The 25,449-nt window shown below is 37.3% G+C and overlaps 4 protein-coding genes across 4 annotated transcripts; 3 read left to right on the top strand and 1 right to left on the bottom strand.

The window, feature by feature from the left end:
• The first annotated feature begins 616 nt into the window (after positions 1-616).
• Positions 617-2,218, top strand: LOC113507628 (transmembrane inner ear expressed protein). Its single transcript, XM_026890509.1, has 4 exons — positions 617-755; positions 832-984; positions 1,453-1,545; positions 1,932-2,218. Exons 1-4 carry the CDS (start codon positions 632-634, stop codon positions 2,096-2,098), a joined length of 537 nt encoding a protein of 178 aa, XP_026746310.1. The 5' UTR covers positions 617-631; the 3' UTR covers positions 2,099-2,218.
• LOC113507627 (actin-related protein 2/3 complex subunit 2) lies at positions 2,208-10,360 on the bottom strand. The gene is made up of 8 exons (XM_026890508.1): positions 10,158-10,360; positions 9,524-9,617; positions 9,024-9,123; positions 7,127-7,313; positions 6,519-6,654; positions 6,242-6,326; positions 5,929-6,136; positions 2,208-4,187 (listed from the first exon to the last, which is right to left on the bottom strand). Exons 1-8 carry the CDS (start codon positions 10,229-10,231, stop codon positions 4,160-4,162), a joined length of 912 nt encoding a protein of 303 aa, XP_026746309.1. The 5' UTR covers positions 10,232-10,360; the 3' UTR covers positions 2,208-4,159.
• Positions 10,361-10,592: 232 nt separating this feature from the next.
• On the top strand, positions 10,593-21,638 carry LOC113507625 (serine/threonine-protein kinase mTOR). Its single transcript, XM_026890506.1, has 10 exons — positions 10,593-10,981; positions 11,058-11,855; positions 11,997-14,578; positions 14,657-14,832; positions 15,044-15,329; positions 15,403-17,283; positions 17,516-17,731; positions 17,996-18,361; positions 18,438-18,752; positions 19,024-21,638. Exons 1-10 carry the CDS (start codon positions 10,762-10,764, stop codon positions 19,429-19,431), a joined length of 7,248 nt encoding a protein of 2,415 aa, XP_026746307.1. The 5' UTR covers positions 10,593-10,761; the 3' UTR covers positions 19,432-21,638.
• Positions 21,639-22,995: 1,357 nt separating this feature from the next.
• Positions 22,996-25,095, top strand: LOC113507624 (cytidine deaminase-like). Its single transcript, XM_026890505.1, has 2 exons — positions 22,996-23,120; positions 24,569-25,095. Exons 1-2 carry the CDS (start codon positions 23,084-23,086, stop codon positions 24,985-24,987), a joined length of 456 nt encoding a protein of 151 aa, XP_026746306.1. The 5' UTR covers positions 22,996-23,083; the 3' UTR covers positions 24,988-25,095.
• Positions 25,096-25,449: the final 354 nt, after the last annotated feature.

Genomic DNA, 25,449 nt, shown 5'->3' with positions numbered 1-25,449 from the left:
TGTCATAAATCAACCGAAATTGATAGATTCTAATTGTCATAATTAACATTTATTTAAGAGAACAAATGAAAATCAACACGTTTTTTTCAAGTAACACAAACCGTTATTTAGTGTCGTTTTATTAATTAGTATCTTTTTAATAATTAATTAATAACGTCAATAACGTTATAATCAAAATCATCAATATTGTATTTAATTAAACAAATAAGAAACACTGGTTAGTCACGGCCCAATGGTGATAATGTCGCGTCCCTAACTCGCAGCGCTGACTTTTTGTAGATATAGCAACATTCATTGCGTTTCTGTAGTTGGACGCGGTAAATTTAAACGAAAAACTTTATCGTTTTTGATAAGATTTTACAACTTACCATTAAATAAACATTAAGTCAATAAATGATATACTTTACATAATTATTTGATTTGATTTTATATAGTCTAGTCGTATAGAGGAAACGTAAAACGGAGGAGTCAATTAAGGTTTTACGGGAGTGCCGGCTGTTAATATTTCTAGGTGTGGCATAAAACCACTCCTTGGAATAGGAACAATTAGTTCCCACCTCAATCGGAATAATTGCGGACGCGTTTTTGTTTTCTCAGTTTGAGACTCGCTGATCGCGAATTATACACAAACATGGATCCCCTTATGGATATCATTAATAATTCTGAAGAGCCTGAATGGCTCGAAAAATCCGTGGTTGGCGATCTGAGGCTCTGGCAAATTATGTTTTTATGTGCAGCTAGTCTTGCCTCCCTAAGTAAGCAAATACAAACCTTTCCTGCGTTACACTACCATGATTATCAATGGTCCTTTATTTGAGACTTTATTTTCAGTTGTGATAGTGTGTTGCTGCTTCCGGTTCCGTATTCCTCGTACAAAGCAACAGATTGAAGCAGACTACCAAAGAAGAAAGATTACCTCGAAGTTTCGCCAGAAATTGGAAACTATACAAGATGCTGAAATGGATACTATGTCTTTAAAAGATGGTCACTTAATTTCACTTATACATATTCTCTATGATTGCAAGTTCCCTATATTTCAATTTTTTTTACAATTTGCTAACGAAGTAAACTGTTTTTAAAGACGCTTTCTACGTAAGCCACGAATAATAATTTTGAATATACTATTTTGCAAATATGAGGCAAACTCTGTGTACGTACTATATACAGATTTTAAGCCAGGTTCAAACCGACTTCAATACATACAAATATTCATAAACATGTGACACATGTAGGTACTATTTCATGCCTAAAATTTGTTATGTTATTTCTTTCCAACAAACTTAACCTAGGTCGAAATTTACATAAAACAATTACAATGCAAATCAAATTAATGTGAATGTAATTTAGGTAAGAAGCTACATAAATTCGCTAAAACGAAGTGTTTGCCTTGAAAGACGCTAGATAAGATAATAAATAATCCTCATTTACCAGTCTTGTTCTTGTACGCCGCAGCTTTGGATCTTCTACACGAGCAGACAAATATTCAAATGGAGGAAGAAAATCAGCAACGATCACCGCCCAGTTCCATGATGTCGCCGCAACAGAGTGAGTGCATTATTGTTAACTTGATATTAAGTAGTTTGTTATACTTCCAAAGTTCCCGAAACAAATGTTGGTTTTCGGATTATTTTCATGTAGTCATATCCGCTGGTGTGACAGTTTGTAAGCTTGTGCGAGATGTAAGACTAGGATATTTTGAATAGAGAGACTACTGTAGATAATTTTAAGTATTAGTCCTACTACCTCGATTGATCTAAAACTTCTCGGACCATCACGTGCTACAAAGACAGTAAAGTAAATACAACATTACGTACTTGAGCTATAAATTAATAAAAGAGAAACAATACTGTAACACTTAAAGTCGCATTAGGTTTTTAAAACATTTAAGAAATAAAAACTAATCAATATTAATTTTTGCTTTTTTTCTACAGGTTCTCTGGATGCGTCGTTCCAGCCAGAGGGCGGCCAGAAGCCGGAGCCACAAGCGTCGGGGTTAAGCTTCGTGAAGTTCGCGTCCAAAGTGGCTACGCTCTCTAAACTGGGACAGCCTAAATCACCAACATCGCCCACACCATCGGGAAACAAAATGGACTTCTAAATATAAAGTTACCAGCTTAGCTGAAACATAATGTAGACCTCTGTTGTGTGTAATGATGTTTGGAACAAAATATTTAATTTATATAGACATTTATGGAAATAAAACATAATTTAAAATGCAGTAAGTTTTCTTTAATCTAGAAAATAAAAAATACAGTATAAACGGATTTTAAATCACAAGAATAATTACATATTCACAAATAACTTCGGTATTCGACGCTGTTTACATAATCTATCTCGCATTAAAACTGACAGTAAAAACAATGTTCCAATGTAAGCAATAACTTTAAAGCAACATTTAACTTACACTTTATAATACATAAATAATACATCTTGCAAAAAAATTACATAAATTCAAGTTAGCTAAGTTTTTTATTAAATAGTTAAATCGTTCTACATACTTGTATTACGTTCCATCTTAACAATATATTCCATATGCAGCTTTGAGAACCATATTAAAATCAGGTTTAATGTCTCTAACTCCCAATTTATTTGACTTAGTGAATTATAATAAAATTTTGTTGCAATCCCACTGACTCGAAACACTTAAGACAGCCTAACCTCTCAGTCCATGACTCAATATAACTTTCCGCACAATCTCATCCGCACACAGTAATCATTACATTACCGCATCTTATACCCTACGTCTCCTACAATGTACGTGATGTTCTATGGCTTTCTCTGACCCCAGCTCCTTGGTGTTCACTTGGATTATTGAGCAATATCATTGTTTTGGTGCAATTTTGACACGAACGCAATAAATACATGCGTCGAATGAGAAGTGATTATCTACGGGACGAAACTAACTACATTAAAAATAGTTTCAAAATGTGAAATAAATTTTTGCTAGAATATATTTTATAGAGTTTTTATTCTCTGTCTAAAACTAAAAATGCAATTTGGAATAAAACAATGTGGTGTGTAATCAATTGAATTGCACTTAAACATTAGATACATCGTGTATCGTGTTCTAAACTAGCGACTCTATCGAACCGAAGCCCGGCAGCTCTATAAACAGAGCGGACTGAACTCAAACTCCATCATAAATAAGGCCATTATGATTTATTCATCGAGCTCCTCTTGACTATGGAAGAATCTATTGAGAGATACTATACACTTTCACTTACATTATAATTGAATCGGACCTACCTAAAACGTAAAGGTGAACTCTTATTAAATTATTGTTCGTATATATTGCGTAGCATTATTTAACTAAACATAGGAGCGGCGTAAAAATTATTAATTGAATATAATTCGTACGAGTTTTGTGCATGATACCTGTCTCGATATTCCAGTGATATACATTTTTACAACTTTGTAAACCGAAACGGTAAGTATAGGCTAGATTTTATAATACACGTTACCCTACATGAGGATTGGTAATGGCGTAACTTACAACAAAACGACGTAAGCTACAAGTTCGCTCCCGATGGACACTACGTTCTCTAACGCGTAACGAGGGTGGATACTACACTTTAGGAACCCAATTTATTATGTCGCAGTGCCACCGCTATAAATAGAACTCTCGTAATAATAAAGCATACTTTTGTTATCAACAAGTACTACGGCAACATTATTTATTGACTTTAACGCTATGCTTGAAGATTTGACAATAAATATTTATAATAAATACAATGTGCACATTTCTCTGCTAATATAAAACGTCGATGGGCAGTACACAAAACATTGAGCATAACTGTGGTTATTTGGCAATTTTATTTGTTTGAAATGGCATCGAGATGAATTTGAGAATAAGTACTTTGTGACGTTGTAATTAAACAGACATGAATTTATATTTAATAAATAATCGTTTGGGAAATTTCATTTAAACTTGGATATATGAAATACGCACATTGTCGGAGTTTCTTCGTGGATAACGCGTCCACTCGGATAATATCTCTGAGTATCGTGAAGAAGTACATCAACAAGTATGTTCGACTTGAGGTGGATGGTATCGACGAGTAACGTGTAGCTCTCCGGACGGTGTTCTGTGGCGGAGATGTTACCGGAGTGGCGGCGTTAGCGGGAGGCTACAGGAGGGAGACCCGCGCGCGACACACACTCAATCTCGCCTCACGAATGTTCTTCCCCTGTTAGCAAACAAAATATTCGTTAACGAATTATTAAAATATGACTAAAAAGTAGATTACTTTAAGTTGAAGATAATATATTATATTCTACAACTTTCACACAACACCATCTAGTCTCAAACTACGCAGAGCTTGTATTATAACTAGACAATTGATAAAATACCTATATATTTCTAAATACATACATAATAGCAGTGGCGTGCAGTCCATAGAGACAAAAAGACACTGCCTACCCTGAGAAATTCAGATATTATAGGTACATAATTACTATCCATAAAATAAACAATATTCGTAAAACACGTATCAGCGCCATCTATCTATTACACGTTGTAACATAATCTATCAAGGGAGGATTATCAATATTTCAAAATTAGTACACTTTTTTGCCGAAGTGCGCCGCCGCTGGCACCGTTTTCCCGTTGGAAAGACACTTCAACTCGATGTCTCAGTGACGTAGGTACGCATGTGTGCGTGTGACAGACTCGTAGTCATGACAATGTGTCTATGTCTGTTTTCCTATACATATTTGTCACACAATGTCAAAATAGTCTGCGTTTTGTTAGTGTGTGTGATAAAAGAGACACTGCCTTTCCACGACAAAGACAGCGGATGACATGAGCGGTTATCTGTGGTTATGTTTTGACAGTGATTATCGTAAAGTGAGCCGCAATATTTTTCGATGCATTTTTGTTTTCATTTGTCATAATTCGTTTTCTGGGTCGTTGGTTTTTAAATTATTTGATGTAAGTCGATAAAAGAGTGAAAAATTGATTAATAATTGTGAACTTTCAAACGGCGTGTGCTCATAACACAAAAAGTGCGATTTTAAAACTATTTTTCTGTAATAAAAACAAGTGTTTGAAATAGATAAAACTACGCAAGACATCTCATAAATTAGGAAAGGTGAGTCAATCGTTCAAAACAATACGTAGAAAACATAATGATTTAAATCTAACGAGTTGCTCGTAGATACAGAGAAATCGCTTGTTCTGTTTCCCTATCCATTTATTTTAAACTATACTTAGATTATTTCACTTATCTAAACTTATTTACAAAAAAATACAGAAATAATCTATTTAGTACCTTTTAACACGATTTATTGGTAAGATTTCCGCTTGGTACCTACTTTGTTCAACGAAAAGGTTATTTTCGTGTTTACGTACGTGGTTACAATATTACGATAGGTATGTTGTCAATAGAAAAAAAGTTTAAAGAAATGTAAACGTTATTGACTACCTGCGATTCAATGATAAATGATGTGACGAAAAGATAGCTGTAAAAGTTTAATATTCAAATACGTTGGCTAGGTACACTAGGTATGTAACTACAAAGTTTACCGCACAACATTTTAAATCCGGCTGGCCTTCTGTCCGTCTGTCTTTCGGCTGTAGGCATGAACGTTGATAGTTATTTAGAGAGTAAACAGTTTCATAGATCACCGAGAAATCGAGGTTAAGCATCATTTGTTACGGTCGTGAATTTGATGGGTAACCTTTTTTTACATTTTGTACCAACTGTGAGAGTCGTGAATCAGAATCGCACTTGGCCGTTTCTTTTTGCCTACCCTGACTAAAATCTCTGTGCACGCCACTGCATAATAGTATAGATAAATTACACCGAGACACAGAAAAAATGATCGTGCTCATCACACAAAAACTTGTTATAAATTCCTGGCAATGCGTTACTACTCCTCGAAGATAATTCAGCAAAAAATCTTATGTTAAAAGGAGTGTATACTGACGTGATGGTCTTGCGCTCGGCGGGGCGCGAGGTGTTCTGCGGGCGCGCGCGGTTGAGCACCTTGAGCAGGTCGCCCGCCTTGGCGCGCATGCGGGAGTGCACGTACACCTTGGAGCACTTGATGTGGTAGTGCAGGTAGTCGCGGAACATGTGCAGCAGGTCGATGGTGTTGCCGCGGGCCGCCGCGCACGTGTGCCGCGGGAATAACACTGCCCACGAACACAACACGCATTTACAAATGATATCTTACGATTTAATATTGTGAACTTCACAAAGCAAATATCAGATTTTTAATTTCATAAAATGTGACTTACCAAACGTAACATAACTGATATTATCACCTACTCTTGCATCCGTGTCCATTAGTTCTAAAGGTGGTTCCTTGTGTGAAAACAATACCTAAAAATAAAAAATTACTTCATTTAGATATAATTCTCCAGTAAGAGCCTATAACTGCACATATCTATCTGGAAATGTAGTAAGAATGTTTACTTTCAGCATACCAATTATGGCATTATGATTGAATTAAAGTCATATATTCAAGTCAAGCATCTTGTAGTTAATAAATAGCAACATTGTGGTGTGACATACTTGTGGCGCGGTGTGTGAGGCTCTCCGGCCCTCCTTGAGCTCCTGCATGAACACCTTGCCGATGACCATGTCGTCCTCGTGCCGGAAAACCGTCGAGAACACTACCGTCACGCGGTCTTCTTGCGCTTCCACGTATCTGGAATACACATGAAATTGTATAAATATAAAATCCTTTGTAATACAGACGGAAAAGAAAGCAGCGAAATGAATTTTATTGATTAAACTGATAGGGCAATGGCTATCTATGTCTATAACAACTTCTAGCCATTTGCGCCCTGCATAATCTGACAAGAAGATAGCCACAACACCTCTCGACAGCAATGTCCGTCCTCCAGACTCTAGTTAAGGAGGCTTGCTACCAGATTTATGTCTCTTAATATAACTTATATTAAAAGACATAAATCTGGTATCCAATTAAAGACTTTTCGGCAGAGAGAAATAAAGATTAGAGTTATCGGTAGATCGACAAAGAGATGTTCAAAAAGACGTGCACCTTCGATAAGATATAGTTAGACATCTATTTAGCTGAACCCATACATTTTGTCACTTTGAAGTGATAACTTTTCTTCTAAAATATAAATAAATATTAAAACCAATAAATCACTAACAGCGTCTCATCCTGTCTGTAGTTGATGACGGCGCGTTTGTGGCTGACATCCCCGTCCTCCTGCAGCCTGAAGTAGCGCTCGAACACTGACGCGAAACAGTTCCTCTTGAGGAGGCCCACCTTCTTTACGACATCCTCCCAGTCCTCAGGGATATTCTCCAGGTCGAGGAGCAACGATATATTGTAGCCTGCAGATTTTAAGATAATGTTAGGTGAAAATAACATCGAGAGGAATGAAGGGCGTGCTATTTCAACAATTCGAGCCTAATTATAATTAATGGCTTCTGATTTTTTTATTATTATTAACTGCCATAAGATATCAACGACGAAGAAAAAACGGCAAATTTATCGATAGTTATCGTAATACATAGCAATAATCAGAAAAGGGCAACCTTCTAGGAGGTAGTACAACCTAATGTTATTATATGGCCATATGACCTAGATTTCCTTCATTAGAAACACATTACAACATGTACTATATCTATTACTTAGTTTAAGATTCTGTTTTACCATTTAAATTATTTCATTTAGCTTGATGTTTCTGCACATATTGCTTTTTTTCTCTTGAGACTGGTTTCCACTTAATTATTCATTATAGGTGTCAGAGTATGACTAATGACACAATACACAAGTTCAAAGTATCATGTTCAATATTATTGACATTGAATGTCTTTTCAGAATGTTATTATTATTGTTATATATAGTTATTTTACCGAATGATCGTGTTTCTATACAGATATGACTGTACATAAATTGTTTTGATTCATGTTATCAAATTTGGTGTCAATTAAAATGTTTTATTATAATAACACTGCACAGTCTAAAAAAAGGTGTTTATCTTTTTTTCGTGTTTGGGCGAAATACGACTAAAAGTAATTTCGTGTAAATATGCAATAAATAGATATTAAACATGCTTGAATGTATGTAAAAGTATCATAACACATTACAAAAACAAGATAAGCTAAAAGTTTTAAATTAAAACACTATATCTTATCATCTACAGGGCTTGCCAGCACTTCAATCTTATCAAATGTTTCCAATATGTGTGTAATATGTGTATAAATAAACACATATTTTAGTCTCATTTATTAACTTATATAGGTACACCTTATGCTATCTGGTTTTCATACAATTATGAACGAGAATAAGTCTTTATATTAACATCTAATTTCAACAGTTCAAGTACACATTGGTTAATAACATTAAAAAGGATTGATGTAGGTTTTCCTTAATTGAAATTTTTTATTCAATTTTGATATCCTGGTTGTGATTCATTACAATTTTTTTTTTGGAATTGAAATGAATCATTAGATTCAAGTAAATAGTTTTATATGTTAACAATACTGATATAAAAAAATTTGAAATAATTTATAATTTGTTGATAGAATTCAGACAAGAACTGAAGAGGCATAGTTTAATCATTGCTTTTTACTTTGAGTTCCCAGTTATGTAGAACTATTGCTAATAATAACTTTGATAAGGAATAGGACAATATACACTTTAATTTAAAATAAATTATCCTTAAATGACAAGGAAAACTAATACAAAACACAATCAAGTGTGTACAAACTGGAACAATTGTTGCTCCAGTGAACATTGGTAATTGTGCAACCGTAAAAAATAACTCACATGCTCGCTTTCATTTTATGCAATCAAAGACAAGCTGGTTTTTATATTGCATTATAAATTAATCTAGGAATGAAATTCTGTATTCTTTTAACGGATTGACTGATGAAAATTTGTTACCATAAAAAAAAACCTTTATGTACAAAGTCTGAATGAACTGGGAGTTAGTTTTGCTTACTTCATAATGTAAATTGCTGTTCCTTCCAGTATTTTTGCAGGATATTTATACAAAGTGAATTAAATGTAGTGCTTATTATACTATGTTTATTTACCTGACTCTGCCTCAGTGAGGAGTGGCCCATATACTCTTTTGAGGAGCTCATCAGCTCCATGTTCCTCTAACTGCTTGTAGAACTTCAGTGATATACTAACCTACAAACAGATTAATTAATATTAAAGATACATATTATAGTTTAAATGGAATTGTTTACAGGTTGTTTGAAATCACTGCACAATAATAGATTTAAGACAAAGGTAGTATGATAATGGTTTAAAAATCTTACTAAAGTATTTTTTTATGAAACATGAGTATGAACACAATAATACAGGCTGTTAGAACATACAACATGAGAAATGTTTAGAACAAGGCTACACCTTCATAAGTCTCTTTTAAGTATTTGTTTACTAATAGATAGTAATATAGAATTGTATCTTATACATGAGTGATGGCTTTGAATGTTTTAAAACAGTACTGCATAAAGTTGACAATGCAACATTGTTGACTAGATTTGTTTACAGTAAATAATATCTAAGGAATTTCTTGTGTACCCACCCTAACTTTGGTTTTATCTCCATTCACATTTGATATATGAAAGAGCACTCCATCAAAATCTGCAACTTTCACATCTATTGACTCTGGCTTTAAGCTGGAAATGAAACATACATAAATGATTGTGGGATGACAAATCAACACTAAATTACTCATATCCTGGGGCATGTCATAGCATTATTATCATGGCATTCTTTCACTATAGCAAATGGATATCAGTATCACATATCAGGCTCATTACATTGTTTACCAGCACAGGAATCCAAAAACATTATGGAACGTATCCGCACGCACACAAGTGGGGACCAATAAACAAGTGACATGACTCATCCATGCTGAGATAGCCACTATCACGTCACACTCACTACATGACATAATACTAATCAAATCACTGGGTGCCCCGTTGCTGTACGTTTATAAGAGGCTGCAGCGATGCGGCGGTCAACGTGGGCCCACCCCAGGTATTTGACACTTGTCAAGTTACTTTCGAAAGAGGGTTATGGCCAGGAATCAACCCCCTCGTAGACAGCGCCGCAGGACCACACACATCTTCAATAACATGTATATGCATTGCATGCTCGTTAAACACATCACAATTATGAAAAAACAGTACACTTTCTAAGCGTAACGTACTCACCGCGCCAGTGCATTTTTATATTTAACTGTTAATGTATCTTCTATAATTCTATTATTGATCTCGAGTAAGATCATTATTTAACAATTTATAACCTACAGCTTTTTCATAAAATCAACGCCTATAGCACCTTCATTTAATAATTTATACGGAAATCTTCAACGATGACCGCCCGTATATAGATACCCATAAACGACAGAAAGAAAAGGAAGCTCCAAATGAATGAAATATCGGCCATGTAACCATAGAGCATTTATTACTTTACAAACCCACTAACGGACTAAACAAACTTTCACTAAATTATTATTTACTATAACAATCTCAGTAAATATTTTTAAATGCAACTTAAATTATACTTTTATTTTGAGAATTTGTTATTTAAAGATTTACTTTCAAAGAACCTTTTTATAAACCGTAAAATACTAAACAAGGGAGCAGCACTAATTGACAGTCATAAAAAAATCGTTCTTGTCTATGAGCAAATACGGAGCGGTGTGGTGAAGTAAAACTTTGTTTATTTATTTGTTGAAGTTGAACAAAAAATCGCTTCTATAAATCACGCGTACATTATTGTTTTGTGTTCATGATGAAATAAAATCAAAACAAGATGTCTAATCAAGTCGGCGCGTTTGTTGCGGGACTGAAGTCCCGGAACGTGGATGTTCAAATAAGGACGTCCCGGGAGCTTTATCACTTTGCGAAGACCGAGTTGAGAGAGGTCCCGCAAGAGGAGCTCACCCAGTTCCTCGATGAGTTTAATCATCAAATATTCGAGATGGTATCCAGCAACGACGTTCACGAAAAGAAAGGAGGTGTATTAGCTATAGGTAAATAAATAATAATAGTTATGTTATCAATCGTATCATTTTTTACAATGATCTTAATTAAACATATATATTTCAGTATGCCTTATCGGAGGAGACTGTGACACGACCAAAACAAGAATTACACGTTTCGCGAACTATCTTCGTAATCTACTACCATCATCCGATGTTGGTGTTATGGAACTTGCTGCGAAAACTGTCGGAAGATTAGCTACAGTGTCAGGGGTCAAACGAGCAGAATACGTCGAGTTTGAAGTCAAAAGAGCTTTTGAATGGTTGTCTGAAGAGCGGAACGAAGGAAGACGCCACTCTGCAGTGTTGTTACTTAAAGAACTAGCCATAGCTATGCCTACATATTTCTATCAACAAGTATCAGGGTTCTTTGATCATATCCTGGTAGCATTGAAAGATCCAAAGCCTCAGATTCGAGAGGCAGCTGCTAAAGCTCTTAGAGCAGGCTTAGTAGTAACTGCGCAAAGGGAAACTGCCAAACAATCAACTGCTAAGCCTCAATGGTACATGCAATGCTATGAAGAAGCTATGTTGTCTTTTGAAGATGTCCCCATGAAAGAGAAGGGAATGTCAAAAGAGGACAGAGTCCATGGAGGTCTATTAATTTTGAATGAGCTGCTAAGATGTTCTAATGCTGAGTGGGAAAAGAAATACACATACCTAATGCAAAGTTTAGACATTCAGAAAGGTGTGACAGTGTCTGATGACATTATATTCATCAGCACAAAACTGCACAGCCCATCAGTAAAGAGAGGGTACCTGTGTGATGGATTTAAAACAGAAAATGTTACATACCCAGTTCCTATTTATGAATCTGAAGTGTGCAGAAAGTTACTGACTGAAAAATTTGAAAGATTTTGTAAAGGTAGGTTAAATTAATCCATTCTTAAACAAGATCAAACATGAATTACCGATGTTAATAACATACCACATCAACCAATAACTAACTTGTATTAAGCTGTACCATAGATTTGATTTTGGTATAACATATTTTGTATATTTCCAGATGTAATGAGTCAGCGTATACTGAAAACACAAGGAGTACCACAAATTCTCCTCGTCATTATTCCAAGACTAGCTGCCTTCAACAAAGAGTTTTTCTTAAAGAAATATCTGACTTCTACTATGAATTACTTGCTTGCATGTCTGCGGAGTCGTGAGAAAGACAGGAATATGGCTTTTACTACATTAGGTCTCATGTCTGCAGCTATTGAAAATGACATAAAAATCTATATTCCTAGTATAATGGATATGATTAAACAGACACTGCCTATAAGGGATACACAAACTAAGAAGCGAGTGTGGGTAGATCCCTCAATATTTGCCTGCATTACTTTACTTGGGAGTGCTGTAAAAGATCTAGTCATTAATGACATAAAGGAAATTTTGGAGGCCATGTTTGCAACAGGATTAAGCCCATCACTGACTATCTGCTTAAGGGAATTGAGTCATAACTTGCCTTCATTAAGAACAGAAATATCAGAAGGATTGCTAAACATGCTTTCTCTTGTATTGAGAAATAAACCTTTTTTACATCCAGGTGTTCCAATAAGTTTAGAACAACAGATGAGCAATATGAGTTTAGTTATGGAACCACAAGACACTGCTAGCATTGTGCTAGCTCTGAGGACTCTTGGCTCCTTTAATTTTGAGAGTCAGCACAGTTTACTCACTTTTGTTAGACGCTGTGCTGATCATTTCTTACAAAGTGACCAGCAGGAAGTCAGGTTAGAAGCTGTAAAAACCGCGGCGAAGTTATTGGCCGACGCAACTGTACGAACTATGAAAACACCGTCTAGGACTTTAACTCTTCTCACTGCTGAAGTGATTGGTAAATTACTGGTTGTGACAGTGACAGATCCAGATTATGAAGTTCGTTACTGGGTATTAGAATCTTTATATAACATTTTTGACACACATTTAGCCCAGATCGAGAATTTGAGCTTCCTTTTCATGGCAATGAATGATGAACACTTGGCCATCAGAGAATTAGCTATTTGCACTGTGGGTCGATTGAGTGTGGTCAATCCAGCATATGTGATGCCTGGTCTGAGGAAAACCTTAATACAATTTTTGACAGAATTAGAGCATTCTGGAATGAGTAGAAACAAAGAACAAGCAGCTAGAATGTTAGATAACCTCATACTTCATGCACCAAAGCTAGTCAAGCCCTATATGGAAACAATACTTAATGTTCTGGTACCTAAGCTAAAAGAGTCTGATTCGAATCCTGGTGTCGTTATTAGTGTCTTGAAAGCAGTTGGGGATTTAGCTGATGTACATGGAGATAACAGTGGACTTAAGAAATGGCTACCTGAATTATTAAGTATTTTACTGGAACTGCTATCTGACGCAAGTGCAACAGAGAAGAGAAGCATTGCTCTGTGGGCTTTTGGGCAACTGATCAGCGCCACTGGATATGTGGTCGCACCGTACACCGAATATCCAACCCTAATGGATGTTCTGTTAAATTTCTTAAAAACTGAACAACAGCCGAAAGACAGGAGAGAGACTATTCGTGTTCTTGGTTTGCTTGGGGCGTTGGATCCGTATAAACACAAGATAACTAGAGGTTTGATTGGAGAGCAGCCTGACTCTAGTCTCGTGCCAGTTGCCGATAGTAAAGCGGAAGAGAATAACTTCGATATGACGACGAGTGAGATGTTAGTGAACATGTCTTCACCCGTTCTCGACGAGTACTACCCGGCTATCGTGATATCAACACTCATGAGGATATTACGAGACCCAACACTCCAGCAGCATCACACTAGTGTGGTACAAGCTGTTACCTTTATCTTCCAGTCCCTGGGAATTAAATGCGTGCCTTACATCTCGCGTGTCACTCCCAGCCTTCTCTACGTAGCGCGAGCAACAGACAACAATAATTTCAGAGAATTTCTCTTCACTCAACTAGCCAGATTGATTGCTATCGTCAAACAGCATATACGTAACTATCTGGACAAAATATTTGATTTGATAAAAGAGTTTTGGACGCCTAACAGTCCTTTACAGCCTACTTTGATTTTGCTTGTTGAGTACATCGCTGTAGCACTTGGATCCGAATTTAAGGTCTACTTGCCTCAGCTCATGCCGCAAATCCTACGAGTCTTAGCTCACGACACAAGCAAAGATCGGATGGTGACTGAAAAACTGTTATCTGCATTACAAAAATTCGAAGATAATTTAGATGACTACATGCACTTGGTAATACCGTCAATCGTAAAATTATTCGATGCGTCGGATTGTCCTATCAATGTTGCTAAGATGGCGATGGAAACAGTTGATTACCTGTCAGACTCATTGAACTACAGTGAATTGGTGTCTAGAATTATTCATCCTTTAGTAAGAAGTCTAGACACATGCGCGGCATTGCGTCCTACGGCGATGGACACTTTATGTGCATTAATTGTTCAGCTGGGACGCAAGTTTACAGATTTCATTCCTTTGGTGCAAAAAGTAGTAGTGAAGCATAAAATTCAGCATCAAAATTACGAGTTGTTGCTATCCCGAATGCAGTCTAGTCAAACATTAGCTATGGACGAGTTCTTGCAGAGCACGAGACGGAGGCCTCGGAACAACAATCAAGAGGTAATTAACGTCAGTATTAGTTACAACGATTAAGTTAACTTGTACTATCTAATTAAAATAAACATGTTATTTATACAGGGTCGTATGGGCTACACATGTGATAGCTCTCAGTCTATTCGCAAGCTGTGCGTAAACGCGCACAACTTGAAGCTGGCGTGGACGGTCAGCAGTCGCGTGTCGAAGGACGACTGGCTGGAGTGGCTAAGGAGGTTCAGCATTGGCTTGCTGACCGAGTCACATAGTCCTGCTCTAAGGTATCTAAGTTCAATTATATTGCTCAAAGAGGAGTTCCCATTTATTCAACTGTTATAATACTTACTCAAAAGCGAGTTATGAATACTTGGCTCGACGTAGATGTCGTTTTCCGGAAAAGTTTTATACCTTATTTCAAATATAACCGTCATAGTACACAGATCATATATTAGAATAGTTACACTTTTATCTAACAGTACGGAATATTTTCAGGGCGTGCCTGGCATTAGCACATAACTATTCTCAACTTCTTCGAGACTTATTCAATGCGGCCTTCGTATCATGTTGGACGGAACTGGACAACCCGTCACGTATAGAGCTTTCAAATGCTCTTGAACAAGCCCTGACGGCACCCGACGCGCCTGAGTTGGCCCACACTGTGCTCAACCTGGCCGAGTTCATGGAGCACTGTGACGGCGGAACCCTGCCTATATCCACACATCTGCTAGGTGAAAGAGCTATGCACTGCAGAGCCTACGCAAAAGCACTGCACTATAAGGTTTGAATCACTTTCTATATCTCTCATAATCATTTTAGAGCATCATCCTAACGAATATTATTTTTTTCCGCAGGAGGAAGAGTTCCGTAACGGTGCGACTTCTCAAGTTGTAGAAGCTTTAATACATATAAACAACAAGCTGCAGCAAAAGGAAGCAGCTGAAGGTTTGCTTGAAAGAGTAATGGCTCAGCGCGAGGCTGGAGATGCTAATCTTAAAGTCCAAATCCGTTGGTACGAGAAATTGCACAACTGGGAGAAGGCACTTGACCTCTATGGAGAAAAGTTAACGGTAGACTCCACTGACTTGGACTCGTACCTCGGCGAGTTACGGTGTTTCGAAGCTTTGGGAGAGTGGGTCGAGCTGTATAACACAGTCTCTACGAAATGGCCCAAAATGGCTAATGAGGAAAAGTACAAAGCAGCTCGACTGGCGGCCGCTGCTGCTTGGGGATTGAATGAGTGGGACTCCATGGCAAAATATGTCAGTTTTCTACCAGAAAATACTCAAGACGGTGCTTTCTATAGAGCTGTTCTTAATATTCACAATGGAGAATTTGGCGTATCGAAACAGTTCATTGACCAAGCAAGGTCTCTATTGGATTCTGAACTGACAGCTGTTGCCGGTGAGAGTTATCAGAGAGCATACGGCGCTTTAGTAAACGCCCAGCTGCTTGCCGAATTAGAAGAAGTCATTACGTACAAATCGGTTATAGAGAGGAGGGAATCAATTAGACAAGCATGGTGGACCAGGCTGCAAGGTGGGCAAAGATTGGTAGAGGACTGGCGCAGGATATTACAAGTTCGCAGTCTAGTTCTGACTCCTCAAGAGGATATGGCCACTTGGCTGAAGTTTGCGTCCCTGTGCAGAAAGAGTGGCGCGCCGCGACAGGCACACAAAACACTGGTCATGTTGTTGGGGACGGACCCGAGTAAGAACCGCGACTTGCCACTACCAACGCACGAACCGCGACTGACTCTAGCGTATGCCAAACACTTGTGGGTCGCTGGCGACAAGCAATTAGCCTATGATCAACTACTTCGCTATGTTGACAATGCTGATACTGGCGACCGCAGGTTACTAGCTCGGTGTCATTTGAAACTGGGCTCATGGTGTGAGTCTCTTCTTGGCATCAACGAGTGCTCTATTCGCGCTATTCTGCATGACTACGAAGCTGCTACGAAATTGTCATCAGACTGGTACAAGGCCTGGCATGCTTGGGCCTACATGAACTTTGAAACAGTTCTGTTCTATAAGCACCAAGATACTAGTACTAATGGCGGTGCTTCAGGCGAAAGGAGACCAACGCCTGAATGTATTCAGCAGCACACTGTGCCAGCAGTAGAAGGATTTTTCAAATCGATTAAACTGTCTCACGGCAGCTCTCTTCAAGACACATTGCGTTTGTTGACTCTATGGTTTGATTATGGCCACTACCCAGCAGTTCATGAAGCGCTTGTTGAAGGCATTAGAACAATTGAAATCAATGTTTGGCTACAAGTCATTCCTCAGCTAATAGCTAGAATTGACACACCGCGAGCTTTAGTCGGCAAATTAATCCACTCTTTGTTGATTGATATTGGGAAATCACATCCTCAAGCTTTAGTGTATCCATTGACAGTAGCCTCAAAGTCGTCTTTCGTCGCTCGAAAGAACGCTGCCAATCAAATTTTGAAGTCCATGTGTACTCACTCTAGTAACTTAGTGAACCAGGCTGCTATGATCTCCGAAGAGCTGATCAGAGTAGCTATTCTTTGGCACGAACAGTGGCATGAGGCTCTGGAAGAAGCGTCTCGGTTATATTTCAGTGAGAACGACGTCAATGCTATGTTCAAGACGTTAGAACCGTTGCACGCCATGTTAGAACGAGGACCACAGACATTAAAGGAAGTGTCTTTCAGTCAGGCATACGGAAGAGGTCTTAACGAAGCACAGGAGTGTTGTAACCGGTATAAGGTAACTGCTTGAAATTTTATACTATTAGTAAAAACAAACTTTTTATTAAATAATAATGTATGGTTACGTATTTTTTTCTAAAACATTGCGCTAACAATAAATGATCATGGTACAGTAAATGAAACTTCAGCGTGATGTTAGTTCTCAGTTCATTTTAAAACAATAAAGCCATTTATTATTTTTTTACTATCTAACTGTCTAGGTTAATATTTTGTGTTTATTTTCTTTGTAGGAGTCTGGTCAGGTCCGCGATCTGAACCAGGCGTGGGACCTGTACTACCACGTGTTCCGCCGGATCAGCCGGCAGCTGCCGCAGCTGACGTCACTGGAGTTGCAGTACGTGAGCCCACGTCTGCTGAACTGCCGCGACCTCGAGCTGGCCGTGCCCGGATCCTATGTTCCCGATCAGGATCTGATCCGTATCGCACACATACAGAGCAGTTTGCAGGTTAGTCGCATTTCAGTCACTTGCTTGATAGCATAGCTCTTGATTGTCTAATAGTATGCAAGGAATTTAAAAATACGTGTTTCTTAAAGACTTTGAAATAGATTTTTTCTTAAGTAAGGTCAGGATAAGGTTTAAGTCGGACTTGATTACATTTCTGAAAACCTATGATTTTATAATCTACAGATTCTCTTTTTGACTTCTTGAGCCCAGGACAATATTTTTTATCTTTATTAAAATACTAATCACAATAATGTCCATTATTAGGTCATAACATCGAAGCAACGTCCTCGTCGGCTCTGCATCCGCGGCTCCAACGGCAAAGACTACATTTTCCTACTCAAAGGTCACGAGGATCTTCGACAAGACGAGAGGGTCATGCAGCTGTTCGGTCTAGTCAACACACTCCTGCAGGCTGATCCGGACACCTTCCGGAGGGACTTAGCCATCCAGAGATACGCCGTCATACCTCTGTCCACTAACTCCGGGTTGATCGGATGGGTCCCGCATTGTGATACGCTACACTCGCTTATAAGGGACTACCGGGAGAAGAGGAAGTGTCTGTTGAATATTGAACACAGAATCATGCAGAGGATGGCGTCGGATTTGGATAAACTCATGTTGATGCAGAAGGTACCTGTCGATATTCAGAGTAATTTAATCCTTTTTCCATATTTTCAATAATAATACTTTTAATTAATTCTCATAGGTGGAAGTTTTTGAACACGCACTGGAACATACGGCAGGCGATGACCTAGCCAAGTTGCTCTGGCTGAAGAGTCCGTCATCCGAGGTGTGGTTTGAACGGCGTACGAACTACACGCGGTCTCTGGCCGTCATGAGTATGGTGGGCTACATCCTGGGGCTCGGGGACCGACACCCCTCCAACATCATGTTGGATAGAGTCACGGGCAAGTTCCTGCACATCGACTTCGGCGACTGCTTCGAAGTAGCTGTCACAAGGGACAAGTTCCCAGAGAAAATACCCTTCAGATTAACTAGGATGCTCATCAATGCTATGGAGGTATGTAATAGTCTGTAGAATTTGAGATTGCTTCCAAAAAATATTTTCATAGTATGACGTAGGATGTAATTGTAACTTCTCAGACAAATGACGCAGATATATTACTAGTACATTACTACTTGTATTCCATGGACAGATAGATAAGTCGTGATGAACAAGCTCACTTACATTATTTGTAGCAATAACATCTATTTTTAATTGGATTATACGGCTGACGTACTTGCTATTGTTTTCTGCCTTGTATTTCATGTACATGTCTTGCCTCTATTAGGTAACGGGTATAGAGGGCACGTACCGTCGAACGTGCGAGTCGGTGATGGAGGTACTCCACCGACACAAGGACAGCGTGATGGCCGTGCTTGAGGCCTTCGTATACGACCCGCTGTTGAACTGGAGGCTCATAGACGCGGCGAGGAGGTCACGAGCTGATGACACTGGACCTTCCCCTGCCTCACCTCCATCCAGTAGGCCTGAAGCCCTCGACCCGCCTGCTGAAACCAACCTCAACAAGCGTGCGCTGGCTATAGTCAACCGTGTGCGCGACAAGCTCACTGGCCGCGACTTCCCTCATATCGATGAAATAGTAACCGTTCAGAAGCAGGTCGACCTGCTCATCCAGCAAGCAACAAGCAATGAAAACCTCTGCCAGTGCTATGTCGGCTGGTGTCCCTTCTGGTAACTGTTTTAGCTAGTAGGTATATCTTTAACGTACGAAATATATGTCACAAGAGCATAGCAATCAATAAATAAATTAGTGCCAACGCTTCTGATTGGTTGAAATAGACATGCGCGTACGCAAATAATAAGTGACGTCACCTACAGTTGCGGGCTGCATGTTATGCTGTTATGACATATAGTTTATGTGTACACTTGTACAACATATATTAATTTTGTAAGCGTAATCATGAACACATCATACCTATATTACCCAAACCTATAATATAGAAACGCTTCGTCCGAAGCATTATAAAATTTTCAGTCATCAATATATTTAAGACTTATTTTTAAGATGGGGTTTTTTATTTTACTATAGTTAAAATTGACGTGTAATGTTTGAATTGATCTGAATCACACTACTTTGCGCTCAGAAAGTCTTACCGCCGCGGCTTAAAGTTATTTAACTTTGGGAACTGAAACTCTACAAATGCAATCATATTACTTTAACATGTGGCGGTAATCGCTCAGGTTTCAAAACAATTTTTATAGTTATACCGTAAGTTTGTCCAATGTTTGATGTATAATTGTGATGCAATTTACCCTGAATGTTCCTTTCCAATTACGCTTTTCGCAATTTTAACAAAACGCATAAATGAGTTGTGCGTTTTATACGTAAGAATAATTTTCAAAAGTTTTGTTTTTTTTGTTAATAAACGTATTTGCTTTTGCTGAATAAAAAAAGTACTGTCATAAGAACTTCTTCAGTGATTTAATCATTATAAATATATTCAGTTTTTTTTTCGAATTCCTGTCTTGCATTTATATAATTGCATTACAGCAATTTGTCGATAACTTTACGAATAGGTATATTATATGCACTATTTTTATTTTTACCAGTGAGCATGAGACTTTGTCATAGCCACATACAAAAGACGTGAGACGGCTTTATTTCAAGGCCTTAAAGTTTATTTTTGTTATAGTCGATTGATGATCAGGCACAACATTGAATTATATTTTTTTAAGATTCAGTATAATTTCGTGACTTTATATTCTAATGAAACCACATTGTATTTGTAATATGAGTGTGTTGCTGGCTAAGCCAAAAGTGTAAATAAAGTATAGGGGGTTTATTATGAACACTTACTGCAACTGTCAAGTAAAAGAAAGAAAACATTTTGTCATCAAAAAGACAGCTTAGTCTTGTTTTTATTTAACGAAGTGTGTGAAGTATGTGGTGGCCTTAATTCATCATAATAAGGCCCCTGATATGACTCACAATTACGGGTTTATTGTATGTTGTTGCTACCACGTGTAGTCAGCTGATCGCTATACTGAGTCATTGACATGTAAGGTGACACATTGATATAATCTTCACTCTGAATAGTACTCTAAATCAACTGTTGATTATGGTGCATTATCTGTACTTCTTACTTCTGTGGCAAACGTTTTTTTTGCCTTGCACGTGCTTTTACTGTAAATTCGGAATGTAGAAGTTTTGCCGTTGTGGATACAAGACGCTCCCGCCCGCCCTGTGAAATGTAGATCATTATCTCGCTTTCACCCCAGTCCGTATCAGGCTTTCTCGCCTGTATGTAATAAAATAATCACATTAAACCATTAATTGGAATTAATTTCTGCATTAAATTATGCATTGGTATTCACATTTCTGAAGGGTTATTTATTCATATGTATGGACAAAATATAAGTTAGTTTAGTTGGTACATTTACAAACAAAATGCGTTACTTTAGTCGTGATGGATGTTATCTGCCTTTATATTCTATGGACTGGAACAATCATACTTAAATTGTTATAAATGTGCCGTATGTAGGTACTAAGGTTTAGGGTATCACGCTACTCTGAATCGATGGTGTAGGCAGCCTTATTACAGTTAGTACAGTGTTTAACAAGTACCTACATAATTATAAAGTATATGCCTAGAAGCCCTAATTAACGACCGTTAGCACCCAGCTCTTATAATAAATAAGTTGTATTGTGGCTTGTGCATTTTCAACACAGAAATGCCTAGCGAGGGATGTGTTTTTACACACCAACTCGATAACCACTGCTCGGCGTAAACACAGCATTTGAAAGGAAGTGAGATTCAGCGTAGTGTATGACCCCCTTTAGTTGAACTAGAACTGCAACAGGGCGTCGATTCTGCTATTTTAAAATGGCCGATGAATGAATGGCAATTGGATTAAATTTGGATTTTTTCCTATTCTATTAAGCATTTTGCCAATACAATAATTGGAAGTTAATTATATTGACCTTGAGTGTACCGTCCCGTACTAAATTTCCGATTATTGTGTAGAAAAAATCTTTAAGAGAATACGAAAGGTGTCATTTGGTGTCATTCAAATAGCAGAATTTGGGCCCTGGTAATTTTCGTAATTCATAGATAGTACTGTACGGCTGCAGTTCTCTAAAATATTTATACGTTTGTTTCTTTAGGGAATATTAAAATTGTGCCTCTATTGTGATAACGTTATATTTCAATGTTACGTGTAAGATGGCATACCATTTGTAAATAGGCTATGTTTAATATGCCATATTATAAATTAATCTTTGTTTTTCACGAAATAAACGTTTTGTTGTTATCTGGTAGTTTTACTTGCAGCGATTTTATTTCATTTTATCTACCTAATTGCTATTGTTAACACGCAATCAAAGAGATTTAATTCAGTGAGATAATTTAAAGAGAAGATAGAATACATAAAAGTACTATTTTTGAAAAGAGTCAGAGAATAAACGCAGTTATTTTTATGTATGTAATCCTTAATAGATCTAAGTCGTATCTATTGTTTCTATTACCAACATAACACAACTATTAAGTCAATTTCCTGATAATAGAGTAAACAACTCGGTATAGTCGAGTTTCCTATATTGATAAACAGATAAATACTGAAGTGGATGGCCGTGAGAATTCCGACCAGCCACAGACTGAATATTGGGAACTAGGACAACATTACGTGCGAAAAATATAAAAATATCTTATACTCATGTATCTTACCTCTCGAGGTTCTGCTAAAGCTCTGAAATACTACAAAAGCAATAACGTAAGTAAAATTATAGGAATCAACATAAATATGGTGCATATAATACATCATGCAATTATTGCGTTGCTTAAAGAATGTCGCAATGTTATAACGATCACCGAACCTCGTATCAAATTACTGAATATAGAGAAACTCACATTCACCGCCAATAATTACGTTTTTAAGGACACAACCACATGCCCTATTCATGGTTGTAATATTTAATTGTAGCTGCAGTCGAAATGTCAAGTTTATAAGGAAATAAATAAAACTTCGCAAAGAAATCACTTACTCTTTTAATATTTTTATTGCTTTTCAGGTACTTGTTTTAGCCTCTAACTTACATCTAATTCTAGAATGCATACAGTGAACAAGTAAATAAAAAGGTTTATAAATATAAGTAGTTTAACAAAAGTCCGTTAAGACCGCAGTCCCTTCATGCGTGAAGAAAGTAATTGGTTCCAGTGCGCGGCAGTCTTTTGAAAAAGAAATAGCACGTTGGTTGTCACAAGGGATATTCAATCATAAAGCACTATCTAATCAACGATCGTTTGACTTAACCAGTTGGCCGGTGACCGCAGAGTGCGCTGGGCGCCTATTCTACAACTTCGTACGATTTGTTACGCGAACGAGTGCTCATGGATAATTTTAAAATTGTTGATTTCAACTCTTTGAGTAAGTACCGTAGTCTGATAAATTTTAAAGCTCTTTATCTGCGTATTTAATTAATGAAATCTTTACTAAGTAATTAAATTATTTTCAAATTTTTGCGTTGTGTTTACATCTTTGTTCGATTGAAGTGTTGTCCCTACATATTACTGTTTCCGAGCTATTTTTGAATGACTCCATCTATTTTTAGGACTTATGACCTAGATAACCGTGAATTACTGGCACAAAGATTTTATTAACAAATATTTAGCTGCTATATATCTAACACAAAACCTAATCAGTTGCCTACGGTAAACTTGATGCCCTTCAAATTGATACCTATGACTAAAAACTAATGTAGATTAAATCTTAGATTGTTATAGCTCTTTCTTGCCTTAATTTAGTTTCTAATATTTACGGAGTGGTCGTTCATTTTAAATTACTCTTCTAATTGTTTTGAGGTAGCGGTAATAATGACTTTAGAATGGGTACTTAAAAAATCTAAACTATGCTAAGACAATATATTAAATTTAGTAGTACAAGTTCATTATCGTTTTCCGCTTTAAATAATCTGCATAAAATTAAGATGATTCTTATACATCAACATGCATGATGTAGACTGTTATGAATATAATAATACTATATAGTGTCTATTTCTATCTAAATATATAAGGTAAGTAGTTTCCACGCATATCAGAAAAAACGCAAGAAGCAAGGGGTAGGTACCTATTCCTACTTATAAGTAAGTACCGATGGCAAAGTATGATTTATCACATCCTAACGAAGGGGCCTGTATGGGAGTTGGATTTAAAGGTTGGAAAAATCTGCAACAAATCTGGGCCCCGATTCTGCTATTTACAAGGGCCGATGATGAATTGGATTAAATTTGAAATTTTTATTTTATTATTTTTATTTATTTATCTTTAAACAAAAAGGTAGGTAACTTACTAAGCCCCACAAAACCGTTGCAACGGTTTGACTGTGTGTTTATTCCTGTTCTCTTAATAATTTTGCCAAACCAATAATTCGAAATTAACTGTCGAAATCCCGTAGTGAATTTCCCATTATTGTGTAGAAAAAAAATTTAAGAGAGAGAGAATACGAAAAGTGTAATTTTCATTTATTCATCGACCATTGTAAATAGTAGAATTGGAGCCCTGTTCATACGGCAAACTGAAGCACTTCATGTTTTTATTCCGTCGGAGGACTATTTCGATCTTTATTAAACCCTTATTATATATTATGGGTTGAACAACAGCGAGAATTCTTTTTCGTATTTAAATCGTTTTTATCTATTTCGTTATCGAATGTTTTTATATCTTCTAGTTATCTTGTCGTCATAATATTATGCTTCTGCGAAAAAAGTCTGCCAGCCAGCAGTTTGATTGTCCCTACGGCGTACCAATAGATAGTTATATCCCCTATTGAGCCCTATTCAATAGACTCTACAATATTACGTAAACTTATGTTTTCAGGTGAACATGTTCAAAATTTGATCAAAACTGCGGCTGAAGTAAGGAAAAGGTCATACTGTCCGTATTCTAACTTCGCCGTAGGATGTGCGATATTTACCGAAGAGGAGGGCAAAGTTTACACGGGTTGCAACATCGAGAACTCGACGCTATCGCCGACGCTGTGCGCGGAGAGGACGGCTATCGGGAAGGCCGTGAGTGAAGGCCACTTGAAGTTCAAGACGGTGGCCGTGGTGGCGCACCAGCAGGACTTCACGGCGCCCTGCGGAGTCTGCCGGCAGACGCTCAGCGAGTTCCGCGGCTCCGATGGAGATATAGAAGTATTTCTGAGCAGGCCCACCTTTGACGATGTGCTGTGCACTACGCTTTCAAACCTATTGCCCTTATCTTACATAAGCTATAAAAAGGACAATATTTTATAGAAATAGTTTTAGTAAAGTGACTCCTCTAAATTAATGCTATCCTTGGGTATCGTGATCAATAAAATACGTAAGTAAATTCGAAATAAAAAGCCGAAAAGCTTTATATGTTTTATTGCGTCTTAAATTTACAAATGCTATACTAATAGGTAATAGGTCCAATATACACAGCGTATGGCGACGCGTCTGACGTGAAGCTTTCACTTATAATAGATATTTACAAAAACAGAAGTAACAACAAACATGGATTCAATAACAATAAATGCTTTAAAATTAAATGCCAAAACAAAATTGTGATATCATTTCAGACTTACAGAGTAAGTTAAACTTTTATTAAACACAATCAATAACAAAGAGAACAGGGAACAATGGCGTTTTGTTTAGTGAGAAAAAAATAGCTTTTTATTGTATTAAGCGATAAGCCTGTTGTAAGAATATGGCATGCTTGTATAACGCGTTATCATT

The sequence above is a fragment of the Trichoplusia ni genome, unplaced genomic scaffold, assembly GCF_003590095.1.
Source record: "Trichoplusia ni isolate ovarian cell line Hi5 unplaced genomic scaffold, tn1 tig00002984, whole genome shotgun sequence".
In the NCBI taxonomy this organism is placed as follows: domain Eukaryota; kingdom Metazoa; phylum Arthropoda; class Insecta; order Lepidoptera; family Noctuidae; genus Trichoplusia; species Trichoplusia ni.
This window is presented reverse-complemented; position numbering and strand designations above follow the sequence as displayed.

Bases quoted from the DNA above. Each gene is read 5' to 3' on its own strand.
- LOC113507628 (XM_026890509.1), top strand. From the start codon at position 632: ATGGATCCCCTTATGGATATCATTAATAATTCTGAAGAGCCTGAATGG. The intron at 985-1,452 runs GTCACTTAATTT...TGTACGCCGCAG, and splicing joins TACTATGTCTTTAAAAGATG to CTTTGGATCTTCTACACGAG. The intron at 1,546-1,931 runs GTGAGTGCATTA...TTTTTTCTACAG, and splicing joins CATGATGTCGCCGCAACAGA to GTTCTCTGGATGCGTCGTTC.
- LOC113507627 (XM_026890508.1), bottom strand. From the start codon at position 10,231: ATGATCTTACTCGAGATCAATAATAGAATTATAGAAGATACATTAACA. The intron at 9,618-10,157 runs GTGAGTACGTTA...TTTCATTTCCAG, and splicing joins TATAAAAATGCACTGGCGCG to CTTAAAGCCAGAGTCAATAG. The intron at 6,655-7,126 runs GTTAGTGATTTA...TGTGTATTCCAG, and splicing joins TACAGACAGGATGAGACGCT to ATACGTGGAAGCGCAAGAAG.
- LOC113507625 (XM_026890506.1), top strand. From the start codon at position 10,762: ATGTCTAATCAAGTCGGCGCGTTTGTTGCGGGACTGAAGTCCCGGAAC. The intron at 10,982-11,057 runs GTAAATAAATAA...TATATATTTCAG, and splicing joins AGGAGGTGTATTAGCTATAG to TATGCCTTATCGGAGGAGAC. The intron at 17,284-17,515 runs GTAACTGCTTGA...TTTTCTTTGTAG, and splicing joins AGTGTTGTAACCGGTATAAG to GAGTCTGGTCAGGTCCGCGA.
- LOC113507624 (XM_026890505.1), top strand. From the start codon at position 23,084: ATGGATAATTTTAAAATTGTTGATTTCAACTCTTTGA. The intron at 23,121-24,568 runs GTAAGTACCGTA...TTATGTTTTCAG, and splicing joins TGTTGATTTCAACTCTTTGA to GTGAACATGTTCAAAATTTG.